This window comes from Oratosquilla oratoria, chromosome 16, assembly GCF_046742065.1.
Source record: "Oratosquilla oratoria isolate Oo_2021 chromosome 16, ASM4674206v1, whole genome shotgun sequence".
In the NCBI taxonomy this organism is placed as follows: domain Eukaryota; kingdom Metazoa; phylum Arthropoda; class Malacostraca; order Stomatopoda; family Squillidae; genus Oratosquilla; species Oratosquilla oratoria.
The window spans coordinates 60,915,029-60,932,528 of NC_134792.1; the positions used below are offsets into that span (position 1 = coordinate 60,915,029).

Sequence of the window (17,500 nt, forward strand, 5' to 3'; positions counted from 1 at the left end):
TCATTCTTTCCTTTCTATATTGTTCGTTTTTTTCATGTATTTTTCCTCATTTAGTTCCAATTCAACTAATATATGGTCACATTTACTTAGTGGTGTCTTATATTCAGCCTTGTCTACTATTTCAGGCCCTGATGTGATTATTAGGGCTAGTCTCGATGGTTCTTTCACATTTCTATACCTAGTATTCTCTTGTATCCATTGTGTCATTGTGTGTACTATATTCATATCAAGTAGTACATTTCCCCATAGGTCGTCTCCGCCTTTTAATGTCATCTCTTTCCAGTAGATTTCTTTACAATTAAAGTCACCCATTATAATTATTCTTCCTCCATCTCCCATTATATTATTTAGTGTTATCTTTGTGTCTTCTAACACATTTTTGTGTCCTCTATTTCCATCATAATCGTCTTCACTATTCTTTCCATATGTGACATTCCTTACATTTATATCCTTCTTAGTCAGGAACATAACTCCACCACCTTGCTTTACCTCTCTGTTTCTAATCCAATAATTATATACACCATGTCCTGCACTGTTGGGTGGTAGTGGATCTTTCAATTTTGTCTCTACAATTCCCATATGTCCGGTTCTTTTTCCTTCAGGTAATCATTCAATTCATTCAAGGCTGTTATTAAGCCATCTATATTTGTAAAGGACACCTTTAATTTTCTGCTACCTCCATCCTGTTTTCTGTTTCCCTTCAATTTATCTCTGCTATGAACCATTTCCTCAATTTCATATCCACTACTCTTCAATAGAATTTTCTTTGTCTGACTCTGTTCTGTTCTTATTTTTTTGTCTTTATCTTCAATTCTTTTTGTTTTTTCATCCTCTCTTTTCTCTTTATTCATCTCTCTTTTTATCCATACCTGTTTGTACTGATCACTTTTTTGATAAGATATTCTCTGCTGTCGTTTGTGACCTGAATTTAACCTTAATTGGTCTGTTCCTGTCTATACTGTATTTCCCTAGTCTATATATTTGTTCAATTTCTTTCCCTATTTTCTGTTCACCTGCTTGGAATATTTTCAATACCGTGTTTACCTTTTCTTTCTCATCTCTTACTCCTATAGTTTTATTTGGGTTATGCTTCTCTTCCGTTCCTAATATAATTATACATTTCTTTTTATCTGCTAAGTCTCTTACTATATTCTCCTTCTCTCTCCTCACTTTAATAACTGTGTCCTTAGTGTGTTCCTTCATCTGTTGTTTCACTATATCTTTAAATTCAATTTTGTTATCTTCCTGAACTTTTTTCCAACCACTTACCTCTTTTGATATGGACTCTTTATTCTCTTTATTATTCCTCTTTAATTCCTCATCCTCATACTTTACTTCTTTTAACTACCTTTTTATTTTTTTTATCTAGGTTTTGTTCTCCTTCTTTAGTTCTTCCAATTTATCAACTCTTTGTGTAATAAATGCGAGTTGGCTAAAGCTAACCTCCCATGATTCGTTTATTTTTGATAGTTTTACTTCTATACTTGCTAATCGGGGGAGGTTGTCATCTCCCTCATTAAATCCATAGAAATAATTATCTCCACTTTCTATTGAACTGTTTTTATCTATATTTCTACTTTTAATCCCTTTTCTGACTTGTTCGATTTCAGCTGTATCGTCTGCACACCTTTTGTTTACACCCCTTCTGACGTCCGGGGCCCGTTCGTCCCCTTCCTCATTTTCTTCCATTTTCCTCAATAATGCCTCCCATTCTCATTTTCCTTCGCCTGCCCACTACACCACGAGCTTTCCCCTTCCCTAGTAATACAACACAGTTACTCCCTCGTCGTTGAAATCCACGAAAATTGCGTTTTTTCCGGAGTTCCAATCTTCGCCGTAAAACCGACGAGTGTGTGTGTGTGTGTGTGTGTGTGTGTGTGTGTGTGTGTGTGTGTGTGTGTGTGTGTGTGTGTGTGTGTGTGTGTGTGTGTGTGTGTGTGTGTGTGTGTGTGTGTGTGTGTGTGTGTGTGTGTGTGTGTGTGTGTGTGTGTGTGTGTGTGTGTGTGTGCAGATGTACATGTGTATGTATATGTGCATGTGTATGTGTATATGCACTGTACGTGTTTGTTTATGTGTATGCATATGTCTATGTGTGTGCATATGTGTATGTGTTTGTACATGTGTATATGTATAGGTACGTGTATGTGTATGTTTACTTTTATGTCTATACTTGCATGTACAGTTTGTCTATGTGCATCCGTATACCCATGTCTAGTCCATGTTCATGACCAGAAACATGTCTATGATTGTCTTTTTCCAGTCCCTTGTCAGTGATTAAGGTTTAAGAAGTAAATAGGGAAGAACTAGTTTTCCAAGAGAATTGTTGACGAATGGAATGGACTTAATAACCTTGATGTAGTGAGCGCTGAAACTACTGGTTGTTTTTAGAGAAGATTAGATAACTTTATGAATAGGGATGGTAAGTCTTAAGTTTTTATGTCCGTATTAGTGCCTATGTTTATATTTCATAATTTAAGTATGTAGACTCACGGATGCATCCTTGAAAGTTCTTTGTGAAATATTCAAAGCTGGGTAAACAGGTAAAATTTTGCACGTTGATGTCGCCAGGTGACGTGTCCGGGCAAACGCATTTAACTGCTGTAGTCATACCCACCGGCCGCCTGTCCAAGTACCCTGAAGGTGTGATCTGAAAATAGAGAAATTAAAAAGGACGCTGGAAATCAAGGAAGCGGTGAAACATCAGATAATCTTATCTAGGTAAACACACACACACACACACACACACACACACACACACACACACACGTCGGATTGACGGCGAAGATTGGATCTCCAGAAAAAAACCCGCAATTTTCGTGGATTTCAGCGACGAGGGAGTACCTGTGTTGTATTGGTAGGGAAGGGAAAAGCTCGTTGTGTAGTAGGCAGACAAAGAAAAAGGAGAAGGGGAGGCATTATTGAGGAAAATTGAAGAAAATGAGGAACGGGACGAACGGGCCTTGGAAGTCAGAAGGAGTGTAAACAAAAGGTGTGCAGCCGAGGTCGAACACGTGAGCAAAAGTATTAAGAGTAGGAATGTAGATAAGAGCAGCTCAATGGAAAGAGGAGATAATTACTTCTATGAGTTTAATGAGGGAGGAGATGGCAAGCTCCACCGGCTAGTAAGTCAGGAGGACAAACTAACAAAAAAGAACGAAGCATGGGAGGTAAGGTTTAGCCAACCCGCACTAATTACACGATGAGTTGATAAACTGGAAAAACTATAGAAGGAAAATCAAAACTTAAATAAAGAAATAGAAGAATTACAAAGACAGTTAAGAGAAGTAAAGGATGAGAATGAGAAATTAAAGAGGGATAACAAAGAGAATAAAGAGTCCATTACAAAAGATGTAAGTGGTTGGGAAAAGTCCAAGAGAATAACAAAACTGAATTTAGAGATAAAGTGAAACAACAGATGAAAGAACAAACTAAGGATACAGTTATTACAGTGATGAGAGAGAAGGAGATTATAGTAAAAGACTTAGCAGAAAAAAACATATACTTATATTGGGAATGGAAAAAAGCATAATCCAAATAGAACTATAGGAGTAAAGGAGGAGAAGGAAAAAGTAAACAAGGTATTAGATACTTTAAAAAGATGAACAAGAATTATAGAAAGAAATTGAAGAAATATATAGATTGGGAAAATACAATATAGACAAGACCAGACCAATTAAGGTTAAATTCAGGTCACAAACGACAGCAGAGAATATCTAATAAAAAAAAAAACAGGGAAGCTAGCAAAAAATGGTCAGTATAAACATGTATGGATTAAAAGAGAGATGAATAAAGAGGAAAAAGAGGAAGGGAAAGCAAAAAAATCGAGGCTAAGGAAAAAAAGAGAACAGAACAGAGTCAGACAAAGAGAAATTCTATTGGAGAGTAGTGGATATGAAAGTGAGGAAATGGTTCATAGGAGAGAAAAACGGAAGGGAAACAGAAAATAGGATGGAGCTAGAGGAAAATTAAAAGTGTCTTTCACAAACATAGATGTCTTAATAACAGGTTTGATTGAACTTAATGATTACCTAAAGGAAAAAGAAACGGACACAATGGAAATTGTAGAGACAAAATTAAAAGATCCGTTCCTAACCAACAATGAAGGACATGGTGTATATAATTATTGGATTAGAAACAGAGAGGTAAAGCAAGGTGGTGGAGTTATGTTCCTGACTAAGAAGGATATAAATGTGAGGAATGTTACATATGGAAACAATAGAGTGGAGACGATTATGATGGAAATAGAGGATAGGGACAAAAAGAGCAGGAAGTTTGTGGTGAATTATGTGTCTCTTAAAACGGCTTCGTGGTAAGAGAGAGAACACAATAATATGTTAGAAGACACAAGATTAACAGTAAATAAGATATTGGAAGATGGAGGAAGAATAATTATAATGGGTGACTTTAATTGTAAAGAAATCTGCTGGGAAGAGATGCGAATGAAGGGTGGAGACGACCTATGGGGAAATGTACTCCTTAATATGATTGTAGAACATACAATGACGCAATGGATACAATGTAGAAATGAGGAAGAACCCTGGAGACTGGACCTAATAATCACATCAGAACCTGAAATAGTAGACAAGGTTGAATATAAGACACCAATAAGTAAAAATGACCACATATTAGTTGAACTGGAACTAAAAGAGGAAAATTACATGGGAAAAATGAACAATATAGAAAGGGAAGATTGATGTATGGAAAAAATTACAAAAAAAATAATTCTTTTGAAAAATAAAATGGGAAAGGGTACACAAGGAGGAAACAACAGTAGAAGAGAAATGAAATATTTTGACAAAAAATTATATTGGAGTGGAAAAGTATGCTCCAAGATATAAACATGAAAAAAGATATGTAAAGTGTTGGTACAACAAAAGATGTAGAGAGTTAAAAGATAAAAGGGATAAAGCTTGGATAGAATGGAAGAAAGACAAAAAACACGAAAACTGGAAAATATATACTAGTTATAGAAATCAATATGCACATGTGTGCAGAGAAAAAAAAAAGAGAAAATACGAAAAGGATGTCATAGAAAAATGTAAAGATAAACCAAAACTATTTTATAGATTTATAAACAAAAAACTGAAAAATAAACAAGAATTAGTAAAACTACGACAAGGAGGAGTTGAATACACAAAGGAAATAGAAATGGCAGAAATTATGAACAAGCATTTTAAATCGGTGTTTACGAGGAAGAACATACAACTTAGAGATGTCGAGTGGGAGGGAAAATTTTCCACTATGAAAGAGATAGAAGCAACAATGAATGAAATAATGAATCACTTGAGTAATCTCGATTTTAGAAAATAGCATGGACCAGATGAAATGGTAAACTGAATTTTAAGAGAATGCAGGAACGAACTAACAGACAAAATACATTGTCTAATAAGTAGTTCATTGAAAGAAGAAAAACATAAGAACATAAGAATAAAGGAGACTGCAAGAGACCATAAGGCCTACACTAGGCAGCTCCGTATCAATCACCACCTGTCGTCCCCATCCATAAAGTTGTCTCATCGTTTTTTAAAACAACTGATAGTTTCAACGCTTACTACATGGTTACTAAGTTTATTCCATTCATCGACCACCCTATTAGTAAACCAATTCTTGCCTTTTTCCTTCTTAAATCTAAATTTGTCCAGTTTATACCCATTACTGCGAGTCCTGCCCGGTTGTTTTATTATGATGACCTTGTTTGCATCACCCTTGTTATAGCCTTTAATCCACTTGAACACTTCTATTAGATCACCCCGCACTCTGCGCCTTTCCAGAGAGTGTAAGTTTAGGTGCCTAAGCCTCTCTTCGTAAGGCAAATTTCCGAGTCCATGTATCATTTTGGTCATTCTTCTCTGTACTGATTCTAGTGAATTGATGTCCATTCTGTAGGACGGAGACCAAAACTGTACCGCATAATCAAGGATGGGTCTAGCTATCGCTAGATAGAGTTTAATAATTACCTCTGCACTTCTACTTGTTACCGTCCCAGCAATGAAACCTAATGTACTGTTTGCTTGATTTCTGGCGCTAATGCACTGCTTCCTGGTTTTAAGATCGGGACTCACCAGAACTTCCAAGTCCCTCTCGCACTCAGATTTGTCTAAAAACGTGTTATCTAAGCTGTATCTATTTTTGTGATTGTGTAGCCCTACGTTTAACACGCTCTACTTAGAGATATTGAAGTTCATTTGCCATTTCACTGACCACGTTAACAATTTATTAAGATCATCCTGCAGAATCTCTGTGCCGTCTCCTGACCTAATTAGGCGTCCTATTTTAGTGTCGTCTGCAAACTTACTAACATCACTATTTATCCCATCGTCTAAATCATTTATGTACATAATGAACAACAAGGGACCCAAAACCGAGCCCTGGGGGACCCCTCTATTAACATTGCCCCACCTAGATTTTATTCCATTTATGGTGACCCGCTGTTTTCTGTTACTAATCCAAACTCTAATCCATTCTAACACTTTTCCTCCTATGTCATGGGCTTTGATTTTATTTAGTAGTCTCTGGTGTGGCACCTTGTCGAATGCTTTGCTAAAGTCAAGGTAAATAACATCGTAATTTTCATTGTTATCTGACGCCTTATATACTTTAGTGTAAAAGGATAGAAGATTAGTCACACATGACTTACCCTTGGAGAAACCATGCTATGAATCACGAACTGAATTATGTCCTTCGATGTGTTCTCTGAGTCTATTTACTATTATTGATTCAAGCATTTTTCCTATAACCGATGTCAAACTGTTTGGCCTGTAGTTGCATATAGACGACCTATCTCCCTTCTTAAAAACAAGAACAATGTTTTCCTGCCTCCAAGCAGTTGGCACAAAACCAGTGTCTACCGATTTATTGAATATTTCAGTTAACTGGTCGCAGATTTCAAATTTACACTCCTTAAGCATTCTTGGAAAAATTTCGTCTGGACCCGGAGATTTTGTAGCTTTAAGTCTTTCAATCTGCTTGACTACTTCTTCGTTACCAATGCTGATATTAGATAGACTACTTTCTTCATCCCCTCTGTAAATCGGATCGCAGTCAGGTACTTTATCTAACCTCTCATTAGTAAACACCTATAGAAAATAATTGTTAAACTTCTCACTCATTTGTTCTCCGATTCTATTATGACATTTTCATCGTCTTTAATTGGTCCTATTCTTTATTTATTTTTTGTTCTATAGAGGTGAAAGAAACCCTTTGGGTTGGATTTTGCTTGACTGGCAACCTTGATTTCATAATTACGTTTCGCTGTATGTGTATTTCTTAACCACCAGCTTTGCCATTTTTTTATTTTTACGTAAAGTCCTCTTTTCACTCCGATCTCATGTTTCAATCTGTCCGTCATCCATTTAGGAGTATTACTATTTTTCCGTATTTTGTGCATTAATAATTAGATCAGTTAGATTGCTATACATTTCTTCTAAATCGCTGAACTGACTGTTGGGCCCTCACCCAGAAGATTGCAAAAGAGCAAACATAGTGCCAATATATCAAACGGGAAACAAGGAAGACCCTACTAACTATAGACTGGTCTCTCTTACAAGTATGGTAGCTAAATTTTGTTTAAGTACTATCAAAATTAAATGAGTGAAGTATTTGAAAAAAAAGTGCTAAATCCAAGGCAATTTGTATTTAGACAAAAAAGATCATGTGTCACAAACTTGATGTGCCTCTATTCAAGACTAATATTTGTAATACAAGAAAGAGATGGATGAGCTGATTGTGCATTTCTAGACCTGAAAAAAAAATTCATAAAGTGCCACACAAGAAATTGATAAAGAAATTAGAAACTGGAGGAGGAATACAGGGCAAACTGCTAAAGTGGATAGAAGACTTCTTGCATGAAAGAAAAATGAGAGTGGTGATATGAGACAAACATTCTAATTGGGATGAAGTGATTAGTGGAGTTCCACAAGGAACAGTTTCTGCCTCAATAATGTTTGCTATTTGTATTAATGATATGAATAAAGGAACTGAAAGTTATATGAGCTTCTTTGCGGATGATGGAAAACTGTTGAAAAAAGTGAACACTGTAAAAGATTGTGAGTCGCTGCACAGTGACCTCAATAAGGTGTGGGAATCGAGTAGGAAGTGGGAGATACAATTAATATTAAGAAGTGTAGTATAATGGAATTTAGAAGAAGCAAAAAAAAAAAAGGAATAGTAGGATTATATAACTTGGGAGAGGAAGAAATTAAAACAGTGGAAAATGAAAAGGACCTGGGAGTCATTATTATGAATAATATGTCCCCTGAGAAACATATAAAAAAAAATTGGAGAAACTTATAATTTGATAAGAACAACCAAAGTAGTATTTACAGACCTGGACGAAGAAATGGTGAAGAAAATACTAGTCACTTTGATAAGACCAAGACTGGAGTATACAGTGACGACGTGGTCACCAAGTACAAAAAAAAGTGTATAACAAAACTTGAAAGAATACAAAGAGCAATTACAAAATTGACACCAATACTCTCAGAACTATCATACGAGGAGAGACAAGCAAAACTTGAGCTAAAGACGTCAGAGCAAAGAAGAAAGAGAGGAGACTTGATAACTATCTATAGAATTATGAAAGGCACAGAAACTATTGATAGAGAGGATCTAATATATATATATATATATATATATATATATATACATATATATACATATATATAAATATATATATAAATATATACATATATATATATATAAATATATGTATATATATATATATATATATATATATATATATATATATATATGATGTAAGCGGAATAGGAAACACAGGAGTCTTAGTCTTGAGTTTATTCCTGACTAGTTTCGCAGGTATGCTTTTTCAAAGGAATATGTGACAGGTTGATGTAAGCGGAATAGGAAACACAGGAGTCTTAGTCTTGAGTTTATTCCTGACTAGTTTCGCAGGTATGCTTTTTCAAAGGAATAAACTCAAGACTAAGACTCCTGTGTTTCCTATTCCGCTTACATCATATTCCTTTGAAAAAGCATACCTGCGAAACTAGTCAGGAATAAACTCAAGACTAAGACTCCTGTGTTTCCTATTCCGCTTACATCAACCTGTCAGAATGTCTCAACATATATATATATACATATATATATATATACATAACCAAATACCCTTTCCCCTTTACAAGGTGGAATGGTCGGTCAAGATAGTAAACCCATCCAAATAGATTGTGTGTGTGTATTTACCTAGTTGTATTCACCTAGTTGTATTTACCGAGTTGTATTTTACGGAAAGGGGAGCTATGCTAGTGGTGTCCCGTCTTCATATCTCGCTTTATCTACATTGTTTTTAAATTCGTGTATCGCTTTTGTACATACCACATTTTCATCTAACTTGTTTTAAACGTCTATTACCCTGTGGGGAAAGCTGTTTTTTTTTTTCAGGTCTCTTTTTTCCATGTCCTCTTGTATCTCTACTATCCCATTTTATTAGATCCTCTCTATCAAAAGTTTCTATGCCTTTCATGATTCTATAAATATTTATCAAGTCTCCTCTATCTTTTCCTTGCTCTAATGTCTGTAGCTTAAGTTTTGCTAGTCTTTCCTCATATGATAGTTCTGAGAGTATTGGTGCCAATTTTGTAATTGCTCTTTGTATTTTTTCAAATTTTGTTATACATTTTTTTGTACTTGGTGACCATGTCGTCGGTGCATACTCCAATCTTGGTCTTATGAAAGTGACTAGTATTTTCTTCACCATTTCTTCGTCCAGGTATGTAAATGCCACTTTGATTGTTCTTATTGAATTATAAGTTTCTCCAAAAATTTTGTTTATATGTTTCTCAGGGGACATATTATTCATAATAATGACTCTCAGGTCCTTTTCATTTTCTACTGTTTTGATTTCTTCCTCTCCCAATTTATATGATCCCACTACTCTTTTTTTTTCTGCTTTTTCCAAATTCCATCATACTACACTTCTTAATGTTGAATTCCATCTCCCACTTCCTACTCGATTCCCATACTTTATTGAGATCACTCTGCAGCGACTCACAATCTCCTATAGTGTTCACTTTTTCAACAATTTTGCATCGTCCCCAAAGAAGCTCATATAACTTTCAGTTCATTTATCCATATCATTAATATATATAGCAAACATTATTGGGGCAAAAACTGTTCCTTGTGGAACTCCACTAATCACTTCATCCCAATTAGAATGTTTGTCTCATATCACCACTCTCATTTTTCTTTCATGCAAAAAGTCTTCCATCCACTTCAGCAGTTTGCTCTGTATTCCTCCTCCAGTTTCTAATTTCTTTAACAATTTCTTATGTGGCACTTTATCAAAAGCTTTTTTCAGGTCTAGAAATGCACAATCAGCTCATCCATCTCTTTCTTGTATTACTGTACATCTATTAGCCTTGAATAGAAACACATTAAGTTTGTGACGTATGATCGTCCTTGTCTAAATCCAGACTGCCTTGCATTTAGTACGTTGTTGTTGTTGTTGTTTTCAAATGCCTTACCCATCTAATTTTGATCATTCTTTCACAAATTTTAGCTATCGTACTTGTAGGAGAAACCAGTATATAGTTAGTAGGGTCTTCCTTGTTTCCCGTTTTATATATGGGTACTACATTTTGATAAACTGTTTATTAGACTATGTATTTTCTCTGTTAGTTCGTTCCTGCATTCTCTCAAAATCTAGTTTGCCATTTCATCTGGTCCATGTGATTTTCTAAAATCGAGATTACTCAAGTGATTCATTATTTCATTCCTTGTTACTTCTATCTCTTTCATAGGTGGAACTTTCTCCTTCCACTCGGCATCTCTAAGTTGTATATTCTCCCTCGTAAACACCGATTTAAAATGCTTGTTCATAATTTCTGCCATTTCTATTTCCTCTGTGTATTCAACTTCTTGTTTGTTTTTCAGTTTTTTGTTTACAGATCTATAAAATAGTTTTGGTTGATCTTTACATTTTTCTACGACATCCTTTTCGTATTTTGTCTTTTTTTCTCTGCACACTTGTACATATTGATTTCTATAACTAGTATATATTTTCCAGTTTTCGTGTTTTTTGTCTTTCTTCCATTCTATCCAAGCTTAATCCCTTTTGTCTTTTAACTCTCTACATCTTTTGTTGTACCAACACTTTACATATCTTTTTTATTGTTTATGTCTTGGAAAAAAGTAAAGGCATAAGAGGGTCTAGGAGTTTTCCGACCAGCACCCATAAGGTTTGGGTCTTTTAATGTGCGTGGATGCGGTGCAAATGAGAGTAAAAGGGAAGAGATATGTAGTATGTTTGTGAGAAGAAAGATGGACGTGTTGGCTTTGAGTGAAACTAAGTTGAAAGGGAAGGGCGAGTGTAAGTTTGGGAGTGTAAGTGGGAGGTTATCAAGAGTGAAGAGAGGGCGAGGGAGAAAAGGGGTGGCTATACTAGTAAGTGAAGAGATAGGTAAACGTTTAGTGGAATGGAAGGAGGTTTCCTCAAGGATAATGTGGATGATGGTGAAACTGGGAAAGGAGATGTGTGTTTTTGTATGTGCATATGGTCCTGGCAGTGAGAAGAGTGTAGAAGAAAGGGGGGCCTTTTGGATAGATTTAAATGAGTGCATAGAGGATTTAGGGAGAAATGTCAATGTAATAGTACTGGGAGACCTTAATGCTAGGGTAGGAAATGATCCAATTGACGGAGTGGGTGGGAAATGTGAACTTCCAGGAAAGGATCGTAGTGGAGAGTTGATGGTGGAGATATGTCTAGAGTTGATGATAGCAAATACAGTGTTTCGGAAGAAAGTCAAGCATAAATACACATGGGAGAGGGTGGTGGATGGAAATGTGGTAGATAGAGCGTTAATGGATTAGGTAGTGGTAGATAGGAGTATGATAGAAAGAGTTAAGGATGTACATGTGCTAAGGGAAGAGGGTGGGGGAGTATCAGATCATTTTTTGGTGGAAGATAAGTTGAGAGTGGAGGATAGATGGAGAAAGAGGAAAAGAACAAAAGGTAAGGAGATGCTTAGAGTGAAGTCTTTAAACGAAAAGGAAAAGGAGGAGTACAAGAAGAAGCTGAGGGACGAGTGGGAGAGAGTGAAGGATAGAGTAGAGCTAGGAGTGGAGGGGGAATGGGGATGGGGATGGAGATGGTGTGTGGAACAAGAAGGACAGGAGGAAATAGAAGGAAGGGTAGTGAGTGGTGGGATGAGGAAACAAAGAAGGTTGTAGAAGAGAAGAAGCGATCTTTCATAGATTGGTTATAAAATAGGACGAGGAAGTCATATGAGAGGTACAAAGAAAAAAAAAAGAGAAGTAAAGCAAAGGTTAAAGTGGGCAAAGAGGAGAGCAGCTATGAAATGGGGCAAGAGTATGACAGAAAAATTTGAAAGTAATAAAAAGATGTTTTGGAAAGAAATTAAGAGAGGAAGAGGAGGCGAATCAAGTAGAGAAGAAAAGGTAAAAGGTGCAGATGGAGAGATGATAATGGAAGAGAAGGCAGTAAGGGGAAGATGGGCAAAATATTTTAGGGAGTTGCTAAATGTGAAGGAGGATAGGGAGGGAAAGATAGCTGCAGTGGGAAACACTAAGAAAATGACCGTGATGAGTGAGGAAAATGGAGGAGAAATAAGGAAGGGTGAAGTGAAGGCAGTTGTTAAGAAGATGAAAGCAGGTAAGGCACCTGGTCTGGATGGATGCCATGCAGAATGTCTAAAAAAGGAGGTACAGTGATGGTGGACTGGCTGGTGAGGTTATTTAATGTTTGCTGGAGAAAGGGTAGAGTACCGGAGGACTGGAGGAGTGCCTGTATAGTTCCTCTTTACAAGGGAAAAGGGGACAAGGGTGAAAGTGGCAGCAGACTGGAAGTGAGCATTAAGGGAGAGCGACTGGAGGAAGTGGACAGTTTTAGATACTTGGGTGCAAATGTAGCAGGAAAAGGTGGAATGGAGGTGGAAGTAGAATGTAGATTGAGAGAAGCGAGTAAATGCCTTGGTGGATTGAAAAGTGTAATGAGGAATAGACATTTGGGAATGGATGCTAAGAGGAGACTGTATGAAGGAGTGATTGTGCCAACAGCACTGTATAGGACAGAAACATGGAACATAAGAGAGGAAGAAAGAAGGAGTTTGAATATGTTTGAGATGAGGTATCTGAGAAGTATGATGGGGGTTACTAGGCTAGATAGAGTGAGAAATGAGGAGGTGAGGAGGAGAACAGGGGTGGAAAGGGAGCTGGGAGATAGGGTTGATGAAAGAATATTAGGATGGTTTGGACACATGGAAAGAATGAGTGAAGAAAGACTAGTAAAAGAGGTATGGAAGGCAGATGTGGAGGGAGTGAACATGAGGGGACGTCCTAGGATGAGGTGGATGGATGGGGTGAAGGGGGCTTTGGGGAAGAGGGGAATGTCTGTTGAGGAAGGACGGGAGAGGACAGAAGACAGGGGTGAATGGAGAATGGTTGTATATGGATGATGTTGTAATGCATGAGGTGGAGTGGGCGGGGGTGTGTGGGTGAGATAGTATGTGTGAGCAAAATTTCACGCAGCCCGAAGGGATTTCTCCCCGTCTTCTCCTTTTATGCATGGGGGACGGAGAGGGGGGTCGCCGATTTAATGAAGCGGCCTTGCTGTGGATGTGCTGTGTCTTGCGACACTGCTTCTGACCCAGGGCAGTGGACAAGGTGCAGGGATGACCCGTCATCCAGGAGGTGCTAAGATAAGAGGGAGGATGGAGGGGTGTGGAGTGTGTTCAGGGATGGAATGGGTGGAAGCGATTTTATGCCTATTCCTTTTTGGCTACCTCCCTTGTAAAGGGGAAAAAGCCTCGGTATATGTATGCATGTATGTATGTATGTGTGTATGTCATGGAACATATTTTTCCATTCCTTCTTTATAAATTTTTGTCAAAATATTCATTTCTCTTCTACTGTTGTTTCCTCTTTGTGTATCCTTTCCCAGTTTGCTTTTTGAAAGAATTCTCTTATTTCTACTAATAGAAAATTAATTCTAAAACCGTGATCGACCACCGGCGGTACATGGTAATTCTGTGACACTTTTTAAAACTGTTACATGCCATGGACTCCTAGACCTTCGAAGACTCCTAGACCTTCGAGAACTCCTAGACCTTCGAGAACTCCTAGACCTTCGAGGACTCCTAGACCTTCGAGGACCCCTAGACCTTCGAGGATTCTTAGACCTTCGAGGACTCCTAGACCTTCGAGGACTCCTAGACCTTCGAGGACTCCTAGACCTTCGAGAACTCCTAGACCTTCGAGGACTCCTAGACCTTCGAGGACTCCTAGACCTTCGAGGACTCCTAGACCTTCGAGGACCCCTAGACCTTCGAGGACTCCTAGACCTTCGAGGACTCCTAGACCTTCGAGGATTCCTAGACCTTCGAGGACCCCTAGACCTTCGAGGACCCCTAGACCTTCGAGGACCCCTAGACCTTCGAGGAATCCTTGACCTTCGAGGACCCCTAGACCTTCGAGGACTCCTAGACCTTCGAGGATCCCTAGACCTTCGATGACCCCTAGACCTTCGAGGACCCCTAGACCTTCGAGGACTCCTAGACCTTCGAGGACCCCTAGACCTTCGAGGACCCCTAGACCTTCGAGGACTCCTAGACCTTCGAGAACTCCTAGACCTTCCACAATTCCTAGACCCTCGAGGACTCCTAGACCTTCCACAACTCCTACACCTTCGAGAACTCCTAGACCTTCGAGAACTCCTAGATCTTCGAGGACTCCTAGACCTTCGAGAACTCCTAGACCTTCGAGAACTTCTAGACCTTCGAGAACTCCTAGACCTTCGATAACTCCTAGACCTTCTAGAACTCCTAGACCTTCTAGAACTCCTAGGCCCTCGAGAACTCCTAGACCTTCCACAACTGGAAGATTATAATGATAGTAATAATAGTAATAATGATAGTAATAACAGTAATAATAATAGTAGTGATAATAATAGTAGTAATAATAATAGTAGTAGTAATAATAATAGTAGTAATAATAAGAGTAATGACAATTATCTATATATATTATATATATCTACTAACTAATAAAAAATTCCTTTTGAATGTTCTCTTAGACGCGGTTCGATCAAAGGAAAAGATAGCGTTAGCTCTTGCTTCCTCTGGAATTGCTGCAACATACATACACATACATACATACAATCGCACGTACATAAATAATATTGAAGAAAAGTACAGAAAATACAACTGCTAAAATTCGTAGGTCCTCTTTTCATCAGGCGTTTCATTAATATTAATCTTGCTGTTTTCATATCACTATTTTTACCAACGAAGCCTCATTTCTTCTCGCATGCGAATCTTAAGCGTTGATGACGTCATGTCGCTTCTCTCTGACCATAAGATGCCGGGCTGGAGAATTAGCAGGTACGTTTAGCCTCAACACGAATCGATTTATCTTTTGTCGAGTATTGAAGGTGTATTTTTGCTTATGGTAAGTTTTCATATCACTATTTTTACCAACGAAGCCTCATTTCTTCTCGCATGCCATAGAAAACGAATCTTAAGCGTTGATGACGTCATGTCGCTTCCAACCTCCTACTCCGGAAATGAGTCATCACCGGAAACACTAACTCCCGGGGACACATCTGACTCAGACTCAGAGAATCTTTACCAAATGTTAACAAGAGAATCTTTACGAAATATTACCAAGAGAATATTTACGAAATATTGCTAGGAGAATCTTTACGAAATATTGCCAAGAGAATCTCCACTCCACTAACATAAAAAAAATATTTCTCTCTAAACCTTCCAACCTCCTATGCAAGGCCCAACCCGGAAATGAGTCATCACCGGAAACACTAATATTACCATGGAAAAAGAAAGTGGTGCTAACAAGAAAAAGAGAATCTTTACGGAATTCTGACAAAAGAATCTTTACGAAATATTAATGAGAAAATATTTACGAAATATTGCCAAGAGAATCTTTACCAAATGTTAACAAGAGAATCTTTACGAAATATTACCAAGAGAATATTTACGAAATATTGCTAGGAGAATCTCTACGAAATATTGCCAAGAGAATCTCCACTCCACTAACATAAAAAAAATATTTCTCTCTAAACCTTCCAACCTCCTATGCAAGGCCCAACCCGGAAATGAGTCATCACCGGAAACACTAATATTACCATGGAAAAAGAAAGTGGTGCTAACAAGAAAAAGAGAATCTTTACGGAATTCTGACAAAAGAATCCTTACGAAATATTAATGAGAAAATATTTACGAAATATTGCCAAGAGAATCTTTACCAAATGTTAACAAGAGAATCTTTACGAAATATTACCAAGAGAATATTTACGAAATATTGCTAGGAGAATCTTTACGAAATATTGCCAAGAGAATCTCCACTCCACTAACATAAAAAAAATATTTCTCTCTAAACCTTCCAACCTCCTATGCAAGGCCCAACCCGGAAATGAGTCATCACCGGAAACACTAATATTACCATGGAAAAAGAAAGTGGTGCTAACAAGAAAAAGAGAATCTTTACGGAATTCTGACAAAAGAATCTTTACGAAATATTAATGAGAAAATATTTACGAAATATTTCCAAGAGAATCTTTACCAAATGTTAACAAGAGAATCTTTACGAAATATTACCAAGAGAATATTTACGAAATATTGCTAAGAGAATCTTTACGAAATATTGCCAAGAGAATTTATATACATAAATAAAGTTTTTCAGTTTTGAAAATTTCCTGGCGTTTTTATGACCACCTTCCGAAATTTTATTGCCTTTATGATTGACCTAACGAGAAAGAGAAACAGAGAGAGAGACGAGGGGAGGATTTGACGACAACGTCAGTAGACTTTGACGACTCCTTTTGGAGACTGAAGACTCCTTCGGGAGATTTTGAAGACTCCTTCGCAAATAGGGGAAGAAGAACCTGATCAATCCATCGTGTGCATTCCAAGATCAATTTTCAGTAAAACAGATGAAGAAGCCGTAGCCATGATTATGCCCGAAGAAATTTACACAGTGGATTATTCTAAAGACCTTTCACTGAGGGACATCGTTAGAAAGAGAAGGAAGATTTGAATGTCCACTTATGTGTTTAATGTATTTTTCATGTACAAAATCGTAGTAGGTATAAATAAAATTATGAAATTTTTTTTACACTTTTATTTTCCCATTTTGGTACATTAAAACTGCCCGTAGGGCAGGGCGCGAAGGCCAAGCACACCTGGCAAAGCCAGGTCCGGGTGCTTGTTATATAAAAAAAAGAAAAAAAAATCCATACATCAATTGTTCGTTTTTTCCCATGTATTTTCCCTCTTTTAATTTCAGTTCAACTAATATGTGGTCATTTTTACTTATTGGTGTCTTATATTCAATCTTGTCCACTATTTCAGGTTCTGATATGATTATTACGTCCAGTCTCTATGGTTCTTCCTCATTTCTATACCTACTATTCTCTTGTATCCATTGCGTCACTGTATGTTCTATAATCATATCAAGTAGTACATTCTCCTATAGGTCATCTCCACCCTTCACTGTCATCTCTTCCCAGCAGATTTCT

The 17,500-nt window shown here is 37.3% G+C and overlaps 1 protein-coding gene across 1 annotated transcript in view; it reads right to left on the reverse strand.

The window, feature by feature from the left end:
- Positions 1-17,500, reverse strand: part of LOC143033792 (uncharacterized) — a 40,691-nt gene that overhangs the window by 13,540 nt on the left and 9,651 nt on the right. Inside the window, exon 3 of the mRNA XM_076199286.1 lies at positions 2,491-2,647. Coding sequence (XP_076055401.1) covers positions 2,491-2,647 — 157 coding nt within the window. The remainder of the gene's footprint in view (positions 1-2,490; positions 2,648-17,500) is intronic.